This window comes from Gouania willdenowi, unplaced genomic scaffold, assembly GCF_900634775.1.
Source record: "Gouania willdenowi unplaced genomic scaffold, fGouWil2.1 scaffold_434_arrow_ctg1, whole genome shotgun sequence".
NCBI lineage: Eukaryota > Metazoa > Chordata > Actinopteri > Blenniiformes > Gobiesocidae > Gouania > Gouania willdenowi.
In genome coordinates this window covers 139602-164449 of record NW_021145195.1, presented here as the reverse complement: position 1 = coordinate 164449, position 24848 = coordinate 139602, and the positions used below count along the sequence as shown (strand labels likewise).

The following is a 24848-nucleotide window of genomic DNA, read 5'->3' as shown; positions in this document are numbered from 1 at the left end:
AAAGGGGAGAGTTCCAGGGAACTCCATAAGCTTTTAGGGCTGATCTTAGCTGAAAATAAACAAAGTAAGTGAAAGCAGTGAGAAATGTGTTCTTAAGTCCTGTATTGGTCGAAGATCGTGAATGTTGTGAATAACAGTGTTGTAATAATTTTTTAAAGATGTCAGTAGTTTGGCCTGAACCTCTGTGAAGTTATTTTTTTGTAAAGTCTCTATTGATTGTATTTTGTTTTCAAAATTTGTTATTTGTCGAACTCTTGTCTTTGCTAGAGTTGAAGACAATGAGATACAGAAACACAGATAAAACACTTTGTGGCCTCCCATAATATCTGTGGGTTAGAGCACTCTTGTGTATTAATGTCCAAAAACTCTTTTAATTGGGTTTTAAGTGAAATGATAAATCCTGAGTTAATTAGTAAGGAAGTATTTAGTCGCCACCTTGGTGCTTTTATTTTAATATTGGGTAAATCAATGTTGCACAGTAGTGCAGAGTGATCGGACAGTAGTCTCGGTAAAATAGTGATGAATAAATTTGTGTTAATTTGTATTATTCTGTAATTAAAGCTGGGCTGAGAAAAATATAATCTATCCGGGAGAATGTCTTGTGTCTAGCAGAGAAAAATGTATAATCTCTTGCATTAGCATTTTGTATATGCCAAAGATCATGCAAAGCAAGATCTTTAATAAGTGTATTCAGCAGGTTAGATGATAGATTGGCAGTAGCATCTGAATTTGATCTATCAAGAGATGGATTAAGGACTGCATTCAAATCACCCCCCACTACAAGGGAACAATCATTTTGTTCTAATAGTGTGTTTCCAATGAAAATAAAAAGGTCTCTATCAGGCTCATTTGGACAATATATGGATGTAAAAGCTAATTTATGATTAAGAATGGGTTTCCCGGTCCCTCATCTTGGACCCTGCTCTCCTCCGGGACTTCTATGCTGGGCATCCCACTAAGCTGGGTCGGCCGCCAGGAGGCGTCCCTTGGGGGGGGGGGGGGGGGGGGGGTTGTTTCTCTACAGGGCTGTTGGGTGACGGGGGGCGTGGCTGAGACCTGCAGCAACGAGGCACACCTGATCCTTGTTGATGAGCCTGATACAAAAGCTCTGTTCAGTCCTCTCCACGCTGCCAGAAAATTCCGTCACGCTCGGTACTGTTAGAGCTGTTTTGTTTGATCACTAAGGATTTTTGATACTTACCTGTTTCCTCCTTTGCTCAGGATATCTTCTGTGCCTCACTGCGTTCCTGGGTCCGTCCGCTCCCAGCCAGCCTCCGTCACCTCAGCCACTTCGTTTTTTTTTGTAAAATAATTCTTAAAGCTTTCCTGTCTCCGTCTCTGCTTTGGGGTCCAACTTGAATCCTTAACAAAGCCGACCAGCCTTATGTTATTCCTTCTCCCCCTGTCCTCTAGGTCCGTCAACTTTGTGGTAAGGAGGTCAAGCTGCGACTTTAGCTCGCTAAGCGAACGCCTATATTCCCATGCAGCGGCCTGCACAGCATCCATTTGGTCCTGGGTCCTCTTAGCAGACTTGCTCACTTTATCGAGTTCATTGGTAAAGCCATTCACGGCTTCAGCAGTCTTTTGTATTTCTGTTCGCATGTCATGTAAAGCTGGTACCAGGATCGAATCCACAGCATCCCTAATGGCGGAGGCAACAGCTGAATCCAGTACACCGCTTTGATCTTCAAGCGCTAGCTTAATGCCGTTAGCAATGGCTGCATCCAGTTCTTCCTTCGAGATGGCAGATTCTTTAGTTTCTCTTTATAGGTGACTGTTCAGCCTCCCTTTTCCAAGCGTCTTTGGTTGAGGAAGTACTCATGATGAGATGGACGTTGAAGTATTTGTTGTATAATATCAGATTATTGAAAAAAACATGACTATGCTAGGCAGAGATAGACACTACGCTGGCATCGCATTCCAGGGATCACGTCATCCCAGCAGGAATGTCTCTTGTTTAATAAATTTACTGGTAATGTCTTGGAAACTCATGGCAAAAGATGGCAGATGGATTATAACTGTATTCAAACTAGACAATTCTCTTTTCATACTATGCAATGTATATGGTCACAATGGAGTAACTCAAGCTAAAAATATGTTTTATCAGATTTATTCCAAAATTGAGTATCAACAAGGAAACATAAAGATGCACACTAATTATTGGAGGTGACTATAATGATGCTCCAATGATTCAATAGATAGAATCCTGGAAAAAAACTCTAAAAACTTCTGTTTTAAAGCTACATTTTACCAAACTGAAAAACTTCTTGTGACAGACATTGTGAATGACATTGAGTTTTTTAACCCTAGCTGTAAGGAATTTACCTGGTGTAATGCTAGACACACTCAACACTCTAGAATAAACTCATGGTTAACATCTTCATCTTGTATACAATTTATATCTGAGGTTTCACATTTACATGCTCCATTATCTGATCACAAAATGATTTTGATTCTCGTTTCTGGTTCCAAAGATAACAATAATAATCTAAGAGGAAACTGGAAGCTAAATAAAAACTTACTTAAAGATACAATCTTTCAACACTTTGTGAAACAAAATGCACTAAATATTTTCAATAATGAAAAGTTAAATAATATTCAAAAATGGGAATATTTCAAATTCAAAATTAGAGAAACTGCTATTCATCGTAGCAAAGAAATAAAGAAAATTAACAATGCAAAAGAAAGAGGAGTTATGGATAGTTTAAAGCCCTTATTAAATAAAGAGAATCTTTCTATAAGAGAGCAAACAAAAAAATTACAACTCTAAAAAGAAATGGATAAATTATATAATGAAGCAGTCAAATTATAAACGATCTAGAGCTAAATGGCTGGAAAATGGAGAACAAAATTCGACTTATTTCTTTGCACTTGAAAAACGTAATAAAAAGAGAGAATATGTCGGCACTAAAAATAAACGACAACTTAAACACTAATCCTAAAGACATTTCAGAATATGTTTGTTCATTCTATAAAAAAATATATGAATCTAAATTCAATTCAGAACACTGTGAGGAATTTTTTAATACAATCAAAGAATTTATCCCTACTATTTCAGATCATTTCAAGAAGAATTGTGATAAACCTCTCTCGAACTTTGAACTTATTGAAGCCCTAAAACATTAGAAAAAAGGTAAATATCCTGGAATTGATGGTTTAGTCAGAGTTTTATATTTTTCTGGGAGATTATTGAATTCCCATTAATGAATATGTACAAAGATTGCATTGCTAATCAAGAAATGACAGCCACTCTGAAACAAGGATTAATAAGCTTGATTCCCAAACCAAACAATGATTCTTTATGCATAGAACATTGGAGGCCAATTACTCTCCTAAATATTGATTATACATAATTCTCACTTGTTTTTGCCAGACACATAAAAGAGATCTTGGCGAAATCATGAATGAAACACAGACAGGTTTTATGTCAAATCAACACATAAGTAATAACATTAGACTAATCTTGGATTTGCTTGATTATTCTGAACATGTGGACTCAGAGGTAGTTATAATTTTTCTAGACTTCTACAAAGTATTTGACACTCTGAAACATCCATTTATATACAAGATTTTAGATCTCATGGGTTTTGGGGGAAGTTTCATTTCAATTGTTAAAATGCTTTACAAAGATAACAATAGTAACTTAATGATTTACCCGAGCACTTCCAAAAGATTCCCTGTTAATAGATCTGTTCGTCAAGGTTGTCCAATTTCACCAATTCTTTTACTAATCCCAACAGAATTCCTTTCATTACAAATTTTAAACAGCTCTAAAATTAAAGGTTTATCAATAATTCAAAAAGAAATTTGAATTACGCAATTGGCGGATGATACGGTTTTGTTTTTAAAAGATAAACACCACATTGAACCAGCAATACAATTAATTAAAATAATTTCCAAAGCATCAGGCTTACAACTCAACATAGGTAAATGTGAAATATTATCCATACATGATACAGAGAGTGAGAATGTATGTAATATACCATTCAAGAAAACTGTCAATCACAAAAAACGTGAAAACTAGACAACAAAACTTTCTTCCACGACTTAAGAAAACACAAAATATTATGAACATGTGGCTCCAACGTGATTTGACAATGTTTGGAAGAATTTTCTTAATGAAAGCTGAAGGTATCTCTAGACTAATATATCCTGCTTTATCTCTATTTGTTCAGGAATCAACGTCTAAAGAAATTAACAAAATATTTATCAACTTTACTCGGAAAAATAAAAAGCACGATTTAAAAAAAGATAAACTTTCAGGATCCAGGAAAGAAGGGGGTTTTGAACTGATACATTTTGTTGATTTGAACGATACTTTTAAGATTAAATAGAATGTCTCAAAGCTCCTAATTCTATTTGGTATTTTATTCCAAATAATATATTTAACAATCTTGGTGGTCTTTGTTTTCTACTCACTTGTAATTACAATATAGCCAAATTACCATTCAAAATATGTAAATTTTATCAACAGCCTCTTCTAGCTTGGAAAATATGTTACTCTCACAATTTCTCCCCACACAAATCTATAATTTGGAATAATGAAAACATTACGATCAGAAGGAAAACAATATTTAGACAAAACTGGGTTGATTGAGGTGTTATTTCTATCAGTGATCTCTTTGACTCTGAAGGAGCATTACTAAGCTATAAGCGTTTCCTACTAATCAAATCATTCCCTGTTACTAGCAAAGAATTTAACATTGTAACCAAAGTTATTCCTGATGGTTTATTACTTTCAATGAAATGTCATCTTCAGTTTCAAGAAACCCTAAGAGTGGAACGTCTTCTAATGGTAAATGGTTTAAATATCATGGACTGAAAGTGCACAAACAAACATATACGGAATACATTTCATGAAAAGAGGAAAATATCTCCAAGAAAAAAGGCCTTTTGGGGAAACATTTTTACAAACATTAATTGGGAAAAGGCTTGGACACTGCCTTAAGAATTTTGTTTTAATAACAGGATTAAAGAAAATCTTATACAATATTTTTCCATCCAATTTGTATTTCTCCAAATTTTTAGACACCGACATTAAATGCAGCTTTTGTAATAACGAACGGGAATCCCTCTCACATTTATTTTATTACTGTATTTGTGGTGTAATTGTTTTACAATTCCCTTGTTGATATTGAACTTTACCTAGAGCTGTTGATGGGATCAATCAATAGAGTGTGTGTGTGTGTAGAGTCACGGGGTGCGGTGTGTAAAAAAAATAAAGTACCTAAGTGATGACACGCAGTCCGACTGTTGTACACATTCCTCCAAAGAATAGAAGATGCACATGGTGTCAGAAGTGGGATGCACCTAAACCAAGGTTCCATCGCGGTCTTCAGCAGATAGAGAGGAGAAAGCATCGCTACGGCAAGTGACAGTGACGACGAGCAGGGCCGGGTCGGCGTTACCAGGAGGGCTAGCGCACCCAGTGCTACATTCAGCATCCAACCACCGGAGGCCTTCGACTTCTCCCATCCAAACGAGTGGACAAAGTGGATCCAGAAGTTTGAAAGGTTCAGGCAAGCAAGCAGTCTGTCTTCAAACTCAGAAGAAAACCAGGTTAATACCTTAATTTACTGCATGGGAGAGGGATGAAGCTAAACGATGCCGATCAACATGAATATGCTAAAGTGAAGGAGGGCTTTCAAAACTTTTTCATAGTTCAGAAGTATATTGTTTACAAAAGAGCACGCTTCAACATGTGGAAACAAGAGCCAAATGAGACTGTAGATGCATTTGTCACTGCCCTGCATGCACTAGCAGAACATTGTAATTATAAACAATTGCATGATGAGCTGATCCGAGACAGGATAGTCGTTGGACTGGCTGACAAGTGACTTCCAGAACGTATTGTCACGGCAAATTTGCAGTTGCCCTCATTTGGAAACATAATTTGTGCTCTGGTTGAATGATGAAGTCCAGTCAAAGCATGATGATTTAATAAAAAAAGGTCTATAATAAACTAAATGAAACGGTACAAAAAAAGGTCTTCCATCCTGTCGGAAGGGCAAGCGACCAAAAAGTCACCATAACAATAACAATTCCCCACTTTTGGTTGCCATCAACGACCAAATCAAGAAACAAAATTATTATATTCCAAGAGAATAACCTTGGATCCACCTTTGCTGTCTGTCAGGGTAAACCATTAGCATTGTTATTTTCGTACATTGGACATATTCTTTTTTTGTCAGACAGACATACGTATCTGTGAGAGCAACAAAAATGTGGAAATAAGCAAAAACCTTTAAAAACGTCATCATTATCATCAATGACATGAATCATCAAACATCAAAACCTCTACTACCATCTCGATAAGCAAAAATCCCAATTTATATCAAGGACATCACTCACATTCATTGACTGAGTCCAGTGGTCCCATTGGTAACTGGGGTCACCAATAGCCAGAAGATTAGTGGAACCATGGTTAGAACCACCCCACTTGATTGGCGGCATCATGAGTGAAGAATGAGTGTTTTCCTCAATCACAGCAGAAGGGCTTGTGACTGTATCATCTTGCAGCCAGGTGTGAGGTTGTCCACCCTCCACCTAGCTATAAGCCTTCCATGGGTGTGGCTTATAAACAAAGCAAAGTAAGAACAAAAGTCCCAAGTCGGCAGGGTCCTCAGGGCTTGATCTAGGCTCTCGTTTTAGAACGTTTTTTCCAACTGAGTGTGTCTCATGAAAAAGGATCAGCTCCTGTGATCCCACAAGGCAAAGGAACGCTTCTTTGTGCACCGCACCTGAGAAGCCAGTTTAGACGGCGTAGTTGTTACTGCACCGCCACACTCAGTGGCCTTGTCGGTTCCCCCTTTGTTGTTGTCAGCCAGTGTTAGCAATTAGCTGGTGTCGACAATCGTCTGCTTGGATCCATGTCACCAACTCCGCGACCTTCACTGCCGTGTGGGTCGTCAGCTGAACTTGGAAAGGGCCGGTCCACCTCTGGTTGATCCACCTCTGGTCAGCATTGTAGATGATCAAGCAGTCATCAGGCGAATATCGTGCAGATGATCGGTTGTTGTCAGAGGAAGGGTAGTCTCCAAACACCTGGCAACCTCTCTTGGGATCAGTTGGTACCTGAACAGAAGAAAAGAGGGGAAAACAAAACACAAAAAACAAACAAAACAAAACAAAAATAAAACTAAGTAAAATAAAATAAAATAAAACTAGTTGAAAGAGAAGGGGTGTTAGGGTTAGTTAACTAACTAAATGAATTGTTAGTATGGCTTTGTCAGCTCGGTTATAGCTTCCAGGAAGAGAGACAGGTCAGAGGTCGGGATCGGTGCTGCTGCACAATCACACAATGGTTAGGAGTGGGTTAGTGAGCTTTAAACAATGCCCAGCTCAAAGTTATCTGTAGCCCATTCACACATGAGTGGGAAAATATGAGGCTGAAAGAAAAGCACTTTCCTGGAGCAAGGTGAAGTGTAGCTGGAGTTGCAGCGATTCTCAAACTGTGGTACGTCTATGTTATGTATAAATGTTTTTACTGGAGCCACAGACCATCAGGAAACAGTTAATGCAGTTTACAGTAGTTTAATCTCCAAAGTTGTTGCCACATGGTTCTGCAAGGCAAGGTATATTCCATTCAGTAATATTAAACAATATATAATACACAAGGTTAAACAATATACAACATTTGGTTGCAGGTTACTTACATTTGTAACAACCAAAGGACGCATGAGCAACTGCATGGAGCACAGCAGGTGCTGCACAGGTGTGCCTGTTAGTAGTCTCTCTCTTGGGTGTGGCTTCTTCTCCCCTGGTGCCTCCATCTAGTGGGCACCTGTGAGACTGCTACATTGGCATTCATTTACTGTGGTTTTTGACAATATACATATGTATTGTGGTGGTGGACAAAGAGCAGAGGAAAGCCGTTGTGGTCGACATAGCAATACCAAGCGACTTCAACATCAGGAAAAAGGAACATGAGAAACTAGAGAAATACCAGGGGCTCAGAGAAGAGTTGGAGAAAACCTGGAGGGTGAAGGCATCAGTGGTGCCCGTGGTCATTGGGGCACTCGGGGCAGTGACCCCCAAACTGGAGGAGTGGCTCCAGCAGATCCCAGGAAATACATCAGACATCTCGGTCCAGAAAAGTGCAGTTCTAGGAACAGCAAAGATACTGCGCAGAACCCTCAAGCTCCCAGGCCTCTGGTAGAGGACCCAAGCTTGGAGAAAGAAAAATAAGAGACCGCCCGCGGAGGGTGAGGAAGAGATTTTTTTTTTAATATTATTTTAATATTATATATATTATATTATGTATAATATTTATTTTATTATAAATATATATTGTATATTATTTAGTTATATATATTATAAACATGACAACACAATTCTCCAAAATAATAATACCAATAAAAACACCTATAATTGTAAAAAAACCAGTTAAATAAACATGCTAGAAATAAATAATAATAATGAAACAATAATAATATCTGGGACTGCGAGGCCAAAAACTCGTCCATTGCCTTTTTAAAGTCTGCAAGTATTTCAAAAGTCTTGCCACTCAGTCCTCTGGAGGTAGATGACATGGTTTTTGTACAGAAAGTTTTTTTCTTGTATTTTGCGTGTCCTTGAGTGGACTGGCCGCAAAGCACACACGTGTAGAGTTTCACTGCCTGAAGGTTTGTGCCGCCACGCTCAGCTCTCTTTTTTTTATACAAAGTTGATCTAGCCGGGGAGCTGGCTGAGGAAAGCGGTTGTGACAACAAAAAAGATGGCTGCTGTTGCTGGGGGTAAAGAGCTGGAGGTATTGGCAGGTGTGCAGTTGTGATAGGCTGACTTAACAGGGGGGTGGACTGGAGTCCTGCTGCTGTGGAAATGATTTGAGATGCTAGTGACTGCTGAGGATGGACTGCAGTAGCAAGCCTCAGTTTGCAATTCATCGTTCCCGCCATAGACGGCGTGACCTCATACTGGACTTGAGGTCGACTGGTGTGCGGTCTTTGATCTGGGAGCTCTGCTGTGGGGGGTGGGCTGGCACTGGACATACTCTGCTTTCGACAGAGGATAGCAGAACCTTGGTCTGTGACATTTACGGCTGACAGAGCCTCCTGTCTCTTGATGTACTCAGCAACACATTTTGTGTTGATTTTCAGGAGGGGAATCCCAAGTTTGCTGAGTTCAGGGTCGTCCACTGTCACTCTCTGCTGCACCCGCTGATACAGTTTGGTGATCTTATGCTTGAGCGGGGACCCACGAGCCTTTGTGCCACAGCCAGGATGAAGCCACAGCTGTTTACTGATGCAGTACATCAGGCGGTTCTTTCTGGGGTCCACCACGTGAGCGGCTGAGTAACGCTTACTAAACTTTAGCTTTTGCACCAAAGAAGACTCAGACGGCTCACCGTTGGTGCGTTACCCCAGCGTGCCGAGTACAGGCTGTCAAAACTCCTGATGCTGCGATCATGGAGGTCAAGCTTGTTCCAGCCGCTGACAACGCTCTGTCTTGTAGATTCACTGAGAGCAAGCTTTCCCTCTTCCAAAGCAATCTCAACAAGAACCCTGCTCAGCTGTTCTACATGCTGGTATCCAGGGAGATGATTTGGGCCCCACACATGCTCCACACAGGGGTCGAGCTCAGCAGCCACGACCCGATCAGTGAGATGCAGATTTCTCCTCAGAGGAGTCAGATTGTCACTCTCACCTTCAGAGGTGTATCCCACATCATCCTCCATGGAGTCCTCCGTGTCAGCAGCAGCAACCACCACCACATCGTCCTCATCCTCTGCCACTAGAAGAGTCTCTTTGCTCTGAGCGTAATGCTTAGAAGTGCAAAAAGGTTCAGACGACTGGGAAAACAAATACTCCAAGCCAATCCGCTCGTCCCCAGCAGGAACAGGATGTCTGTAATTGACCTCCTCTAACTCGCCAAACAACTCCTGGCACCTCTCATTCAGGCGGTGTGTCAAAGGAGACACATACACCCTGTTTTTCCTCCTCTTTCTTCCTTTAACACTCGCTGAGTCCCTGTCAGAGTTCCAGCGTGCATTGCAACTGAGGAGATAGACCTGGAAGGGGACGGCGGCACAACGAGGCCCAGGAATCATGCTCGGCAGGAAGGAGTGAAAGCCCTCCAGGCTGTTGCTTCCTCTCACTGTGATGTAGTATGGCAGGCGCACATCGTTACGTGTGACGTACTTGACAATGGTATACATGTCTCTCCCTGGTGGATCCTGTATGCATTCCAGGTGTCTCTGCTGGTTCTCCCAGACCCGGTCGATGGCTGATGGATCTTTGAACAGATGGACTTGGTTCTCGTCCATCCCAGCCGCTCCCTTCAGGATGTCAACGACACGCTCAACACGCACAAAGGTCTCTTGGGCTCCAACTGTGATCCTCCTGACAAAATGTATGAGATCATATTTGCCCACGTGCCAGTCAATGACCTGAGCATCAGTCAGATGATCAAACTTTGTAGTATGCCCTGCACATATGGCTTGGATGAACAATGCCATGTCATCTTTAATATATGAGAAGAACGCAGCAGAGAGGGCAGACTTAAAGAGTGCATACTTTGCATGGTGATCCGTCCGAATTGCAGCATCAAACCTTTTGATCCAGTGGAAGATGTCCAGCTGGACCATCATTCCACACTCAGGTTTTTCCTGACACTAAAACATTTAAATAAAACATGTTCCTGTGTCAAAGTTACCTTCCTGGTGGAGTCATATTTGAGGACTTTGCCAAAAGTCGGTAGTCCTCGATGTTCTCTACTTCAGAAATGAGGAAGGCTTTCCTCAGCAGCTGAGGTGACGGCAGTTCCCTTCTTGTTGGAGGACGCTGAAACTGATGGCTGAGTGTTCCTGGAGGCAGAGGTGGATGTTAATATTACACACAGATACAGAGACATACAAATATATAAACATTGTTTCTTTAGACTAAACTGTAGCAGTATGTCACTAAAGTAAGTATTAATTTATTCTCTCCTGCTCACTTGTAGTGTTTTCAGAGATCCAGCAGAGGTCGCACATTCATGTTACATTATGGCCTCCTGTTGTATTTATTTTAACCTGACTAAGGACAGCAGGTGAAAAATATACATTTGTTTGTATGTCTAATATGACTTACTTATGATCCCACCAGGTTTGTTGAGCTGGCTAAGGAGGGTGGTGTAGAGGTCTTTTCTGTGCAGGTAATCCTCACAGTGCCTCTCCTGGACCTGCCTCCAGACCTTGGCCATGGTGTTGCCCACAGTGCGATCCCTCATTAACCGAATGATCTGCTTGTCCACCCCGCGCCTGAAATGACAGCACACAATCATGTGATGTCAGTGAAACTATGTTGTTTTGTTGTTTTTATGTGAATTCAAAGTATTTGGAAATAAATTAGACACTTACATCCGTGTTAAAACTGCTGGGAACATGGCTTGATGAGCTGGACTGGGCTGTTTGAGAATGGCTGCATCCCATGCCAAAAAGCGACCAATAGAAAGTGTTGCTGACTCCTTGGCAGCTTTCCGGCATTCATTACAGGCCAGGACCTCTGTCAGCATAGAGTACCAGCCAGACATCTCGCAGATATGTCTCACTGTTTTGGAATAGCCACAGCGGTAAAGAAAAGCCTTGCTGTCACCTTGTGCAGGACAATCCGTCCTGGGACAGCGAAGGCTGTAACCCCACACACCGACAGGTCTCCAAAAGAACAAACGGCTGTGGAAAAAAAGCAGTCTTCTGAGGACACTCCACCCACCACCACTCCGGGACTCTCAGGGGGATGAAATCACTCCTATCATCCTTGAGGACCATCCTTTTCCTGACCTTTCCATGTGTGTCCTCGTAAGACATTATCTTCTGGATAAGCCCTTTCTCTGAATCATCTTTCAGCCACTTGATGTATGCACTGGGAAGCCCATGGAGGTCAGACTCCCACATTTTATGGCAGCCCTCAAATCACACCTGGTGTTTTAACAAAGACAAATCCTTCATTAACCAACCAGAGCTGTGGGTACATTAAACTGTATTGTATTGTACTGTAATGTATTACTTCAGATTGAGCAACTTGTGTTGCAGGGGACACAGTGCCTTCACTTGGCTCTGAATCTGCAACTGTCACTTCACCACCAGGAGCTGAAAGAGGGGCCTTCAAAAGATTAGAGTATTCGCACAAACATGTATGTTGATAGGCTTGGTGTGATTGATCTATGAACTATGTCCATACTGGTGATGGTGAAATGGGGTCTCTGAGGGGTCTGGTTGAGCGGTCTGTGGAAGGTCTGGCTGAGCCTCTTTCTCAACAGCAGCTGGAAGAAAATGAGGGACAAGGTTATGAAGCCACTAATCCATATCCAGGCAGAAATAAAACTATGACAATAATATGAGCTTCAACCATCTTCAAATGTTTTTTTAGGTTGTGTTTTTCCAAACAGATTTACAGTTTCATTTATAATATATTTGAAATTCTACACACATTTTGAATTACATCATTTTAAAATATCAATCAATAAAAAAAGGATTTACTTTCATAAGTGGTGAGAGCTTCAACCAGCAAAGCATCATCTGTCCAAGAGTCGTCAGCTTTGGAGACTGAGGAGCTGGAGGAAGTTGTAACTGCAGGAGGTGTTACTGTCTGTGACGATGCTGTTGCTGCAGCCGGGGTCACTTTCTGGAGAGATTTTTGTAAAGTACAGTTTGTTACACTAAACAGTCACAGTGTCAGAGCTGGCTCAGTGTGTGTATGTATGTATGTATGTATGTATGTATGACTATAGACTGTATATATTATTTAATCAAAATGATCAATTTATGCATACCTTCAATGTAAAGACTGTAAAACTCTACCTTTTGTAAATCATCCTATATGTCAAACATCTTTATTACCAAGTTACTTCAACATCTTTTGCACTACTCACCACTGCACTATTCTATTATTTAGTCTTGTACATTTTGGTCTCTGCTTGTTTTGTGTTTAGTGTTGATATGTAATGTCATACCTTTGTTCATAGAGAGCACGGTTTACTGAAGTAAAGGTCCGTGTGTGTGTGTGTGTGTGTGTGTGTGTGTGTGTGTGTGTGTGTGAGCACAATGAAGCTGATTTTGATTCTGATTAAGTATAGTCTTAAATCTTATCTTATAAAAGGCACTCTGCTTATTAGTTACGTCACCTTAACCTACCTCTTTCTCTTTTTTCTCTTTGTTGAGGATGTACAACCTGAAGCGCTTCATGGTCTTTGTGCTGATGTCGTCCTCCTTCATCACCAGCCACTGACGCACAGAGCAGAAAGCCTCCTGGGCCATCTTCCTCTCATGGTCACTTCCAGCTTGAGGGTCAGCTTGAAGGCACTTGTGGAGGCTGTACCACTGCCACATTTCCTGAAAGGTGAAGGACTTGAAGCGACCCTGGCCATAAATGGCTCTGTCCACATTCACCTCCAGGTGACAGGAGACTTGGGGGATTAATTTAACAAATTGGAGCAGGGAATCCTTCACCCAATTGTTTTTCACCCATTCGTTATTTTGTGCTTTCCTGCCTGGTTCCTGGCTCTCTTTTATGTGACGGTCTACTAGACTACAGCAAACAGAACTTGACAATTAATTCAAGAAAATCAAAGTATACAAAGTATTTGATTCTCTTTCGTGAAAAACACTTACAATTTAACGTATCCCATGTCATTTTCTACCAGACACTTAAAAGTTTTGCCACATTATTTCCCAAATGGGATTATGTGCTGCCCCAGATACTGCTTTTCTGATAGTGTTGTTGTAAAAATCTGGCATCTTTTTTTGGATGAAATGTTAGACAATAGATTGGTTAATACTGTACGTAGGCAGGAACTTCTAGTGCACAGACCACAGGATGGATCAGGTGGAAACATATCTTTATGAATATGTGTCAGGGCTTGTGTGATAGTAATGCAAAGATATTACCTTCCTCACAAGCTGTATTGGGATCCCTCAGTCGAGTGTCCTCGTTTGATTCAGACGGTCTCAATGACTGGCATGTCTTAGCCTCCTTTGTTGGTTTCAGTATACACTGCTGCCTGTCGTGTGGAACACTTGTGTCCAGAATGCACAGGACAGGCAACAGTGGATCCAACCCAGGTCTCTTAAAGGAAGCTGAAAAACATTAAACTTTCAAATGATTTTCAGATTCAGAATCAGAATCTGAAAAAACTTTAATCATCCCAGTAGAGCAATTAAAAAGTCAAAGAGCGGCATATAAAGAAAAGAAATTAAGAGAATAATAATAATAATAATAGTAAATTAAGACAACACTAGTGAAAATAATAATAATAATAATAATAATAATAATAATAATACACACCCACGCGGAACAACATGGATGTGAGGTAAACTCAACAACAAATGAATGATAAAGTGAGAAACAAATGAAAAACAACACCATTAATAAATGATAAACAACACTAGCAGCAATAATATTAATACACACCAAGAATTACAGACTACATTTTTCACATTTGTCAGGCATAGTTTTCACATGTTCATACCATCATGTCTTTGTGCTGTACATATTGTAAATAAACCTGTACATGTTATAACCTTGCACACAATCCATGTGTATACATAAATGTTATAACTATACAATCCATTTGACATACAGTACATGTATGTTATTACCTCACAAACAAACAATCTGTACAAGCATGTTTATTACCATATATAAAACCCATCCATTCAATGTTCACCAAAAAGCTGAATGTGATACAGAAAAAATAGACAGACTGTAGAAATAGCAAAAAAAAAAAAAAAAGGAGAAGAAGAAAATAAACTCACCTGCTGAATGAGACGCTGCTTTAAACTCCATCTTCTTTTCTCTATAGGCTTTTCTATAGGCTACTTGCAGTCACTTACTTAACCCTTGTGTGGTGTTCGGGTCTGTGGGACCCCTTTTCAGTTTTTATTAAAAGAAAAATATATTTTTTGAAATTTTTTAAATTAATATTCATTTTCAAATTAAAACTTTATTTTAAACTTTTATGTCCTCGAATATAAATGTAACTTAATAGGAAAATAAAGTATACAAATGTAATCATCAAATAGTTCATTCATTATATCATCACACAATCTCAATGAATTGTAATCTATAAGTGCACGTCCTCAAACATAAATTTAGATTAAAAAATACAGTTAACATTTTTTATAATAAAATGATATTTAAAAAAATATTATTTTTATAATTCTTCAAGATATTACTATTATAAAAAATAAATAATTAGAAAATTAATTGTTAAATTGAAATAAAAATCCAATTTTTGTAATTTTAATATTATTATTGTTTTTCAAATGGTCTTTTTTTCATTTCCTGTTTTTCAGACATGTACTTTTGCAGTCCTTCTGTATATTTTTGCCTTCATTTTGTGTACGTCATAGTGATTTTGTATGTTTTGGAGTTGTTTTGTGTAAATATTTTCTGGATCATTTTGTGCGCTTACTGTTGGGGGTGCACAAAGTCAGTCCGTGGGCCACCAGTTGCCCATGTCTGCTATAATGGGTGACGTGTAAATATATTTTGTGCATGCGTGCGTTGAAAATAACGCTGATAAAAAGATTTTTTGGAGTAAAGTGGTGATGGCGCTCCCCTGTGGAGGTTTGAATTCGAAGCGAGCAAAACTTACAGCACCTGGTATTCCCAGGCGGTCTCCCATCCAAGTACTAACCAGGCCCGACCCTGCTTAGCTTCCGAGATCAGACGAGATCGGGCGTTTTCAGGGTGGTATGGCCGTAAGCGAGAGAAGCAGCCGCTAAAGGCCTACTTCTAGCTCCGTTTAACCCACAGCTATGCTGTGTGTCTGAGACACGGTTCACATTGATCCTTTGCAGACGCTGCCTTGCTCCCTCACACAAAGTGCGCCTGCGCTCACAATTGCTGCTGCTTCCTCCACCTTCCCTCTGCACTGATCAAACTGTACGCCTGTGTTTTTCAACCTTGGGGCCGTGTACCCACGCGTGGTGGCCTGGAATGTCTAGTAATTGAAAAAAAATAAATAAATAAACATTTAAAAAATGCTGGTTAAAAACATTTTTGTTTATTTTTTTTGTCATTTTTAAGATACTATTTTTTTTTTCTAAATTTAAACACCATCACACATTCTCAAACAACTGTATTCTATATGTTTACTGTCTCAAATATAACTGTAGTTAAAAAACAAAAAGTGAAGTAAAAATGAAATCAATAAATATTTAATTTTTAACTAAAAATAAAAATACTATATTTGTATTTTTTTAGATTATTATTCGTTTTCAAAATAAAACACAATTTCAAAAAACTTTATTCAATACGTTCACTTCCTCAAACAAATTTAGTTCAAAAATACAGTAGAAAACATTGATAATTAAATAGTTAATTAATAGAATACATAATAACTTAGTAATATTTTTTGTAAGTTTTTAGATTAATATTCATTTTCAAATTAAAACACCATCACGCAAATTCGTACAACTTTATTTTAAACTTTTATGTCCTTGAATATAAATGTAATTTAATAGGAAATAAAGTATACAAATGTAATCATCAAATAGTTAATTCATTAAAAAGGGAAAAAAAAATACTACATTTATAATTGTTTAGATTACTATTCATTTTCAAATTAAAACACCATCACACAATCTCAATGAATTGTAATCTATAAGTGCACGTCCTCAAACATAAATTTAGATTAAAAAATACAGTTAACATTTTTTATAATCAAATGATAATTAAAAGAATATTATTTTTATAATTTTTCAAGATATTACTATTATAAAAATTAAATCATTAGAAAATTAATTGTTAAATTGAAATAAAAATCCAATTTTTGTAATTTTAATATTACTATTGTTTTTCAAATGGTCTTTTTTTCATTTCCTGTTTTTCAGACATGTACTTTTGCAGTCCTTCTGTATATTTTTGCCTTCATTTTGTTTACGTCATAGTGATTTTGTATGTTTTGGAGTTGTTTTGTGTAAATATTTTCTGGATCATTTTGTGCGCTTACTGTTGGGGGTGCACAAAGTCAGTCCGTGGGCCACCAGTTGCCCATGTCTGCTATAATGGGTGACGTGTAAATATATTTTGTGCATGCGTGCGTTGAAAATAACGCTGATAAAAAGATTTTTTGGAGTAAAGTGGTGATGGCGCCCCCCTGTGGAGGTTTGAATTCGAAGCGAGCAAAACTTAGAGCACCAAATTGTGCAACATAAAATCCTAATCTATGTTCAATTGCCTTTGAATCGATATATCACAAAACTATTTCCCCATAAATTTGGAAATTTACAGAAATAGAGGTGGGCCCCTGGGATCCATTTAAAAAAAAAAAAAAGGGCTCTGAGCGTCTCATCAGAAGAAGAAGAACAAAGTGAGTGGCGTTTTGAGTCCGGACTAATAAAAATCAGTCTTTCGGTCAGTTTTGTAACCAGTGGATGGCGGTAATGCACCTGAGTGCAAACTGCCAATAAATCCCAAAAAGAAGAAGAAACTTCAATTCACACATGTCATATCCTGACTGTTAACTTGTTATACAACAACACAAAACAAGGGGGGAAGCCAAGATAGCGTTCGGTGCGCATCGTTTCGCCTGAGCTCCGGAATGTTTTGGGCACTGATGCTGTATACTCAATAGAAGATACGACAAACTTAAACAGGAAAGTATTTCTATAATGCCATACAAGAATGTGACAAAGACAACTAATGACAAAATGCATGTGATGAATCAACACCTCCTGGAGCAAAATAAAAACAATTGAAGAAACTGAACAGTACAGTTGACGTTGGAACCTGAAGCTTTTGAACCTCCCAGAATCCCTCAATGAAACCACTGAAGATGTGAGAAAAGAAGTTTTTAGTACCTAAAAGCCAACAGGGACCGGACACCAGGCCAGAAGGACCCGGAACAGAAGCAGCAGAGAGAGCAGCCCCCCCCCCTCCCCCCCCAGGGACGACGACCATGGCCATAGCTGACTAGGGCACCAAGTCGCACCTCTGGCCCCCAGGTGCACCGACCGAGCACCCCAGAGCGTGCCAGATCGTCTTTTCTCGATGCTGCCCGCGCAATGAGCCCTAGCCCCTGGGCCAAGCCCCCGTTGGGGGTGTCACCACATCACAGCCCACGAACCGTCTACAGCCCAGCAGTACCGCACAGCCCCAGCCGGCGCAAGAACAGCAGCCCAGGCCTCGCCCCCCGCCAGACAGCGCAAGCCACGGGGGAAAGCCCCCCACCGGTGCACGGGCGACCGGCAACCGCCACCTCAGATAGTGAGAGTGTATGTAATATACCATTCAAGAAAACTGTCAATCACAAAAAACGTGAAAACTAAACAACAACAAAACTTTCTTCCACGACTTAAGAAAACACAAAATATTATGAACATGTGGCTCCAACGTGATTTGACAATATTTGGAAGAATTCTCTTAATGAAAGCTGAAGGTATCTCTAGAGTAATATATCCTGCTTGATCTCTCTTTGTTCAGGAATCAACGTCTAAAGAAATAAACAAAATGTTTTTCAACTTTACTTGAAAAAATAAAAAGCACGATATAAAAAAAGATAAACTTTCAGGATCCAGGAAAGAAGGGGGTTTTGAACTGTTAAATTTTGTTGATTTGAACTATATTTCTCAAAGCTCCTAAGTCTATCTGGTATTTTATTCCAAATAATATATTTAACAACCTTGGTGGTCTTCGTTTTCTACTCACTTGTAATTACAATTAGTGCTGGGCGATATATCGAATATACTCGATATATCGCAGCTTGTAGTCTGTGCGGTGTTGAAAATGACCATACCGTTAAACTCGCGGACTTTTTTTTTTTTTTTTTTTTTTTGAAATGTCATTGTAACCCACGTCATAAAGAAATGTATTATATTTATATTATTTAATTATATTATATTTAGCAGAAGTAAATTTATTATAACATCTACTCTTCAGTTATTTATATACAATATTATTTCACCGCACTAATAGACTGCACTGACGTCACTCATCCACACGCACACACGCCAGCCAATCACAGACCAGTATCCTAGTATAAACAGGAAGCATGAGATACGGGAGGAGAAGGCTTGAATACGGGAAACGATCAAGCAGCAGCTGAAAACGCAGCATATGAACGGTAGCACGCACACCCGGTGCTCAGCAGACAGCACTTTACTAAATGTGCAGACCAGCGGTTGTGCCTTGCACCTGACAAAAGGAGCGATCGGCAGCAGAACGGAGGACTTTGTATAGGCGACTCAGATTGCATCGGCCAGGTTTTTTAAACCCCCCATGGATCTAAAGATGGTGAACTACCCACGGAGATGACGTAGTGGACGGTGAACTGCAGGTCTACCAGAGCGGTAGGACCGCCGCACCGATCCTCTTACCAGGAACGCATGAACTTCAATCCTACCAGGGTGGTAGGATCAACTTTATTTAATTAGGTTCTCTTCCAGTGGACCAACCCAACGAACTTCAGCCCTACCAGGGTGGTAGGACTGACTTCATTTTTCGTTTGAGTGGAACTATTTTTTTTCCCCAGGCCTTATGAACTGAGCTAAATCCCAGCGGGTGAACTGGAGTCTGTTTTGAGACCACTTTTGTTTATTATTATTTTCTGTAATATAATAAATCCATGGTACTTATTTTCTATAAACAACAAATTGTCTGTCTATTCTCTGCACATCTTAGTAATCATTCCCAACTCACACTTGAACCTAGAAACTAATCTCAGAGAAAAAATTTATTAACCAACAGTAAATGTACAATTGGCTACATCATCTTAATGACAACATGCACAAAAGGGCACTATTTGTTTTAAAATATTGTAGTGGCATTATGTACAAAAAGTGCACTTTAATTTTGTGTTTTGAAATGCCATGTGAGTTGCATCCTGCACTAATGTCTTGTTTTGAAATGTCTCTGTGACAATTTTGCACAGAACGTGCACTTTCTGTTGACAATTTTATGTTTGAGCCACTCACTGTTTAATAAATACAGTTATGTCAACTTTGACTTAGTTGTGATATCCCCTTTTTTGCATGAAAGTTTAAAATTGGCATATATTAATGCAGTATGATCAAGAATGTTTTAATGTAGACATATAGAATCATCATACTGGTGTGATTTTGTGCATCAAAGTGTTAATTCAAGGGTAATGCAAAATATCGAGATATATATCGTGTATCGTGACATGGCCTAAAAATATCGCGGTATTTATAAAAGGCCATATCGCCCAGCCCTAATTACAATATAGCCGAAATTAACATTACAATTATGTAAATTTTATCAACAGGCTCTTCAAGCTTGGAAAATATGTTACTCTCACAATTTCTCCCCACACAAATCTGTAATTTGGAATAATGAAAACATTACGATCAGAAGGAAAACAATATTTAGACAAAACTGGGTTGATTGAGGTGTTATTTCTATAAGTGATCTCTTTGACTCTGAAGGAGCATTACTAAGCTATAAGCGTTTCCTCCTAATCAAATCATTCCCTGTTACTAGCAAAGAATTTAACATTGTAACCAAAGTTATTCCTGATGATTTATTCCTTTTAATGAAAAGTCACCTTCAGTTTCAAGAAACCCTAAGAGTGGAACGTCTTCTAATGGTAAATGGTTTAAATATCATGGACTGAAAGTGCACAAACAAACATATACGGAATACATTTCATGAAAAGAGGAAAATATCTCCAAGAAAAAAGGCCTTTTGGGGAAACATTTTTACAAACATTAATTGAGAAAAGGCTTGGACACTGCCTTACAAATTTTGTTTTAATAACAGGATTAAAGAAAATCTTATTAAAATCTTACACAACATTTTTCTATCCAATTTGTATTTCTCCAAACTTTTAGACACCGAAAATAAATGCAGCTTTTGTAATAATGAACCAGAATCCCTCTCACATTTATTTCATTACTGTATTTGTGGTGTAATTGTTTTACAATTTCCTTGTTGATATTGAACTTTACCTAGAGCTGTTGTTGGGATCAGCCAATAGAGTGTGTGTGTAGAGTCACGTGATATACGGCAAGAGTTCAAAGTTTAAGTCATTGTAAACTAGGAATGTGCGATATTTTATCGTTTATGATTTATCATCAAAAATATTCTCACCGGTAAGAATTTGTCATCCCACGATATAAACGATAAATTCCCATGTCGGAAATTATCGAAGGTCACGGGCCATTTGTCCCTTAATTTAGCTAAAAATTACCAAAAAAAACACGTGTTCCACGGGACAAAACTGTCCTCGTTTGTTGTCAACTTATTATTTTCTGGAGCGGAACATTGTTTACGGAAGCTCTGACGTGCACCGCCACCGCCCCCTTCACACACCGCCGTCTGTCTGTCTGTCTGTGTGTCTGTGTGTGAGGTGATCGTCACGGCTACCTGAAGCTGCCGTGCTGCGATACATCATGGACCGCTACTTGGTTAAAACCAGACAACCATCCAACAAAGGGAACACATTCAAGTTCCTCCGTCATGTCCACCCAAAGTTCCACAAACACGGGGACAGAGATGAACCTGTAGCAACGATTATGAACTGGAAACTCAACTAAAGCTAACTATGCTAAGCTAACACACCGACACACAGACTGGGCTAAGAGCTAATGCTAACCACTCCAAATAAGGAACAGCCCAAATAAAAAGAACACTTCTTAATGTCATAAAACCACAGACAGCCACCGATTTGTTAATGGTCAGATTTAACACTTGTATGTGTAGCGGGTCCCGGTCTGGTCTCCGCTAGCAGATGTATAGATAATTCTCCTGAGCGGAGTGCTGTAAGTGTAGGGAAGACACAGCAAAGCCTGACACATGTGACTCTTTCTCCATTCAATTGGATCACATTTATTTACACATTCAAATAAACCCCTTTCTGCATTTATGAATTATTCTTATTATTTCTGCTTGCAATGAAGCACTGTTATAACCACAGATGTTATTGTTTACACAAAATGTCCATTTTACATATTTTCACAAAAATATGAAATTCAGTATAAAACCAAAAATCAACATATTTCTTCACAATCATGTCATCGAACTGTATCACCAATCATTTATATATTCTTGTTTAAACACCTTGTTTTTAACCTCTTAATTAAGAGAGTACATTTTGTCATAACTAAACATATAAGTATTTACTTAATGAAATAGAATAACCTTACATGCAGTTATTGATTTACACACACACACCATTAACTAACCAACTTATTAACAATCAGAAACATGACTAACTCCTGGCTTGTCACCAAACCCAAGAACTCTAACCACACCAACAGTCTCAGTTTAAGTACAGGCCCTAAACCTAGGCTTCAGTTGTAGCACATTTGTATCCCTACATTAGCATTAGCTTAAACAACCAAACAATGTATTGCACTCACACATCATATTTCACACATAAAAATAAAACTACAAACACATTATTGTCCCACAAAACAACCCACAAATGACCAGGAGCCAATAGAAATAGGTAAAGTACACACTTACTACGGTGTCGACCACCTTTTTGCTGACTCTCCTCGTCACGTAGCATGAAAATTACATTTCTACACACATTTTAGCTAACAGGCAACTTATCACTGGAGCACCCTATTATGTTTTAAACACCTGTACTCACATAAAAGGTGAGAAACTAACCTGTAAGTGTAGGGAAGACACAGCAAAGCCGGACACATGTGACTCTTTCTCCATTCAGTTGGATTATGAGGCACGTCCGGTGCGCACCGCTTACGTTTCAGGTTAGTGTCGCCATCTAGTGTCCGTTTCACAGCATGACATGGTAAAGTAAAATGAAACATTGCAACTACAATAAACTTAAATATTATTTGCATGGGAAGGAAACCAAAATAAAAACATCTCAACAAAACACTCATTTTGTGAGTATCACATATGGAAGGATAAAAACTAACATGTCACATGTTGTGTGAAATAAATGTTAGCATGAATACTAATGTCACTATTAATCTGTCCCAATTTGTGAAACGCAATATTTCTTAATTATATTTCACGTGTTCACAGACAAAGCTGGTCCCATTAGATTAATGTAACTATTGAGATTATTACACCTAAATATACTGAATGATTAAATCATCAGATTGATCTGGTTCAATTATAGGAAATCAGAGAAATATTTATCAATAATAACTTTATGTAACTCATTATCAGATAAATGAAACAAGATTCAGCAACAGTAAAAACACTAATGGAGTTATTTTTGCTTTTCATGTGCTATTTTTTTTTAGAAAATAATTTCTTTTCAAATGAGGAAATTAATGAATTACATATAATAACACTAATAATAATTTAAAGAACTCGTACAGTGCCTGTAGGAAGTATGCATTCATATAGTGGGCGCTTAAGGAGAGTTGCCAATTACGGGCATAATAATAACATACTCTGTCGCATTATTAAGGGGCTTATTTGCAGGTGCAAAGTAAAATAACATGTGCAATTTCCCTGGTTTAATTCTATGAGACATGCGCATGATGAATGTGTTGGGGTTTTTTTTACTCATTTTTATATTTTTTGTTTTAATTATTGTTTGTTGTTGCCATTGTAGTGTTATTCTGGAGTCATTTTGTGTTTCGTTTTTTTTTTTATGTAGTTTTGTGCATTTCTGTTGTCATTTTAGTGTATTTTTGTATAAATATTTAGTTTTGTGTATATTGAGTCATTTTCATATTTTTGTTGTTTGGTGTATTTTTCTGTAATATATGTTTTTTGGAGTCATTTTGTGTTTTTTTGGAGCCTTTTGTATATTTTTGTGCATTTCTGTTGTTGTTTTGTGTACTTCCTGTATAAATATTGTTTAGTTTTTTGTTTAACACCATTTGTGCATTTTTTTTGTATAATTGTTTTTTGTTGCATTTATAGTGTGATTCTGGAGTCATTTTGTATCTTTTTTTAGTGTAGTTTTTTTGCATTTCTGTTGTCTTTTGTGTACTTTTTATTTAAATATTTAGTTTTGTGTATTTTGAGTCATTTTCATATTTTTGTTGTTTGGTGTGTGTTGGGGGAATCCATTCTAAATTCATTCGCACCAGTCCATCCACGTGTAAATGAGGGAATAAATGAATTACATGTAATAACACTAACGGTGACCCACATGCACTAATATATTCTATAAAATATCAGCTTATGAACTCTTTCAGTCAGCAGCTATTATAGCCTTTTTAAATGTCTCTGATGTTGATGTATTCACATTTATTTGTGTTTGTAAAAAACCTGTTCACACTAAGTTATGATTTTTTATTTAGCATGATTTTTATCGTTATCATGATGAATACCAGAAATTATTGGGATAATTTTTTTTTTTTTGCCAATATCGCCCATCCCTATTGTAAACTTATTCATTTTTTATGGTAAATTCTATATTCACAAATGTAAGTTCAACCAATTTACTCCCCTCTTTGTAAGCTTTCTGTGTGAATTTAAAGAATATATCAAAACCATATCCTTTATTCATACACCATTGTGTGTCCCACTGAGCAGTACCTGTATGCCTGGCCTTTGCTGGGGTTTTCAGGGTACCAGTGTCCTTCAAACTTCTCCTGCAGCACGACTGCCAGACGCTTTCCAAACAAATCAATTTTCTCTGCCTTCACATTGTTTTTTAATTTTACAAGGCTTTTCAGGAAGGACACCACCTCTGCAATCTCTGCCCTCATCATGAAGCTGCACCTTCAATAATAAAAACTTATACTAATATGGCTTGTTTTTGTTTGTTTTTAATGTGTGTGTGTGTGTGTTATTATTGCACAGATTTGGAGAAAATAATTTCGACTTCCCAGTTGCCACATTGTCCAAAGACACGGTTAAAATGGTGTCGGAATACCACTCAGATTCTTCTGATGAGGAGAGCAAATGTTCCTCCCCCCTCACCATCCCCAACAGGAAGTGCTCTAACCAGGTAACCCATGAAGCAGAAAG

The 24848-nt window shown here is 38.4% G+C and overlaps 1 protein-coding gene and 1 non-coding gene across 11 annotated transcripts in view; both read right to left on the bottom strand.

Annotated features, from left to right (window-relative positions):
- The window catches only part of LOC114460371 (uncharacterized), a 31396-nt gene extending 8739 nt beyond the window's left edge, over nucleotides 1-22657 (bottom strand). Inside the window, exons 1-11 of one of the 10 annotated variants that reach the window (XM_028442306.1) lie at nucleotides 22557-22637; nucleotides 13865-14053; nucleotides 13589-13714; nucleotides 13112-13505; nucleotides 12458-12602; nucleotides 12159-12240; nucleotides 11985-12080; nucleotides 11759-11896; nucleotides 11339-11650; nucleotides 11070-11239; nucleotides 8396-10804 (exon numbers count right to left, since the gene is read on the bottom strand). In XM_028442306.1, the coding sequence (XP_028298107.1) occupies nucleotides 9311-10588 (1278 nt within the window). In that variant the 5' untranslated portion in view covers nucleotides 10589-10804; nucleotides 11070-11239; nucleotides 11339-11650; ... (6 more) ...; nucleotides 13865-14053; nucleotides 22557-22637 and the 3' untranslated portion in view covers nucleotides 8396-9310. Of the gene's footprint in view, nucleotides 1-8395; nucleotides 10805-11069; nucleotides 11240-11338; nucleotides 11897-11984; nucleotides 12081-12158; nucleotides 12241-12457; nucleotides 12603-13111; nucleotides 13506-13588; nucleotides 13715-13864; nucleotides 14054-14731; nucleotides 14839-22556 lie in introns of those variants that run through there. The other 9 variants (XM_028442302.1, XM_028442304.1, XM_028442307.1 and 6 more) reach the window with 9 other exon arrangements.
- Nucleotides 15567-15685, bottom strand: LOC114460421 (5S ribosomal RNA). The gene has a single exon (XR_003673639.1). It is a non-coding gene; the product is annotated as a 5S ribosomal RNA (ribosomal RNA).
- Nucleotides 22658-24848: the final 2191 nt, after the last annotated feature.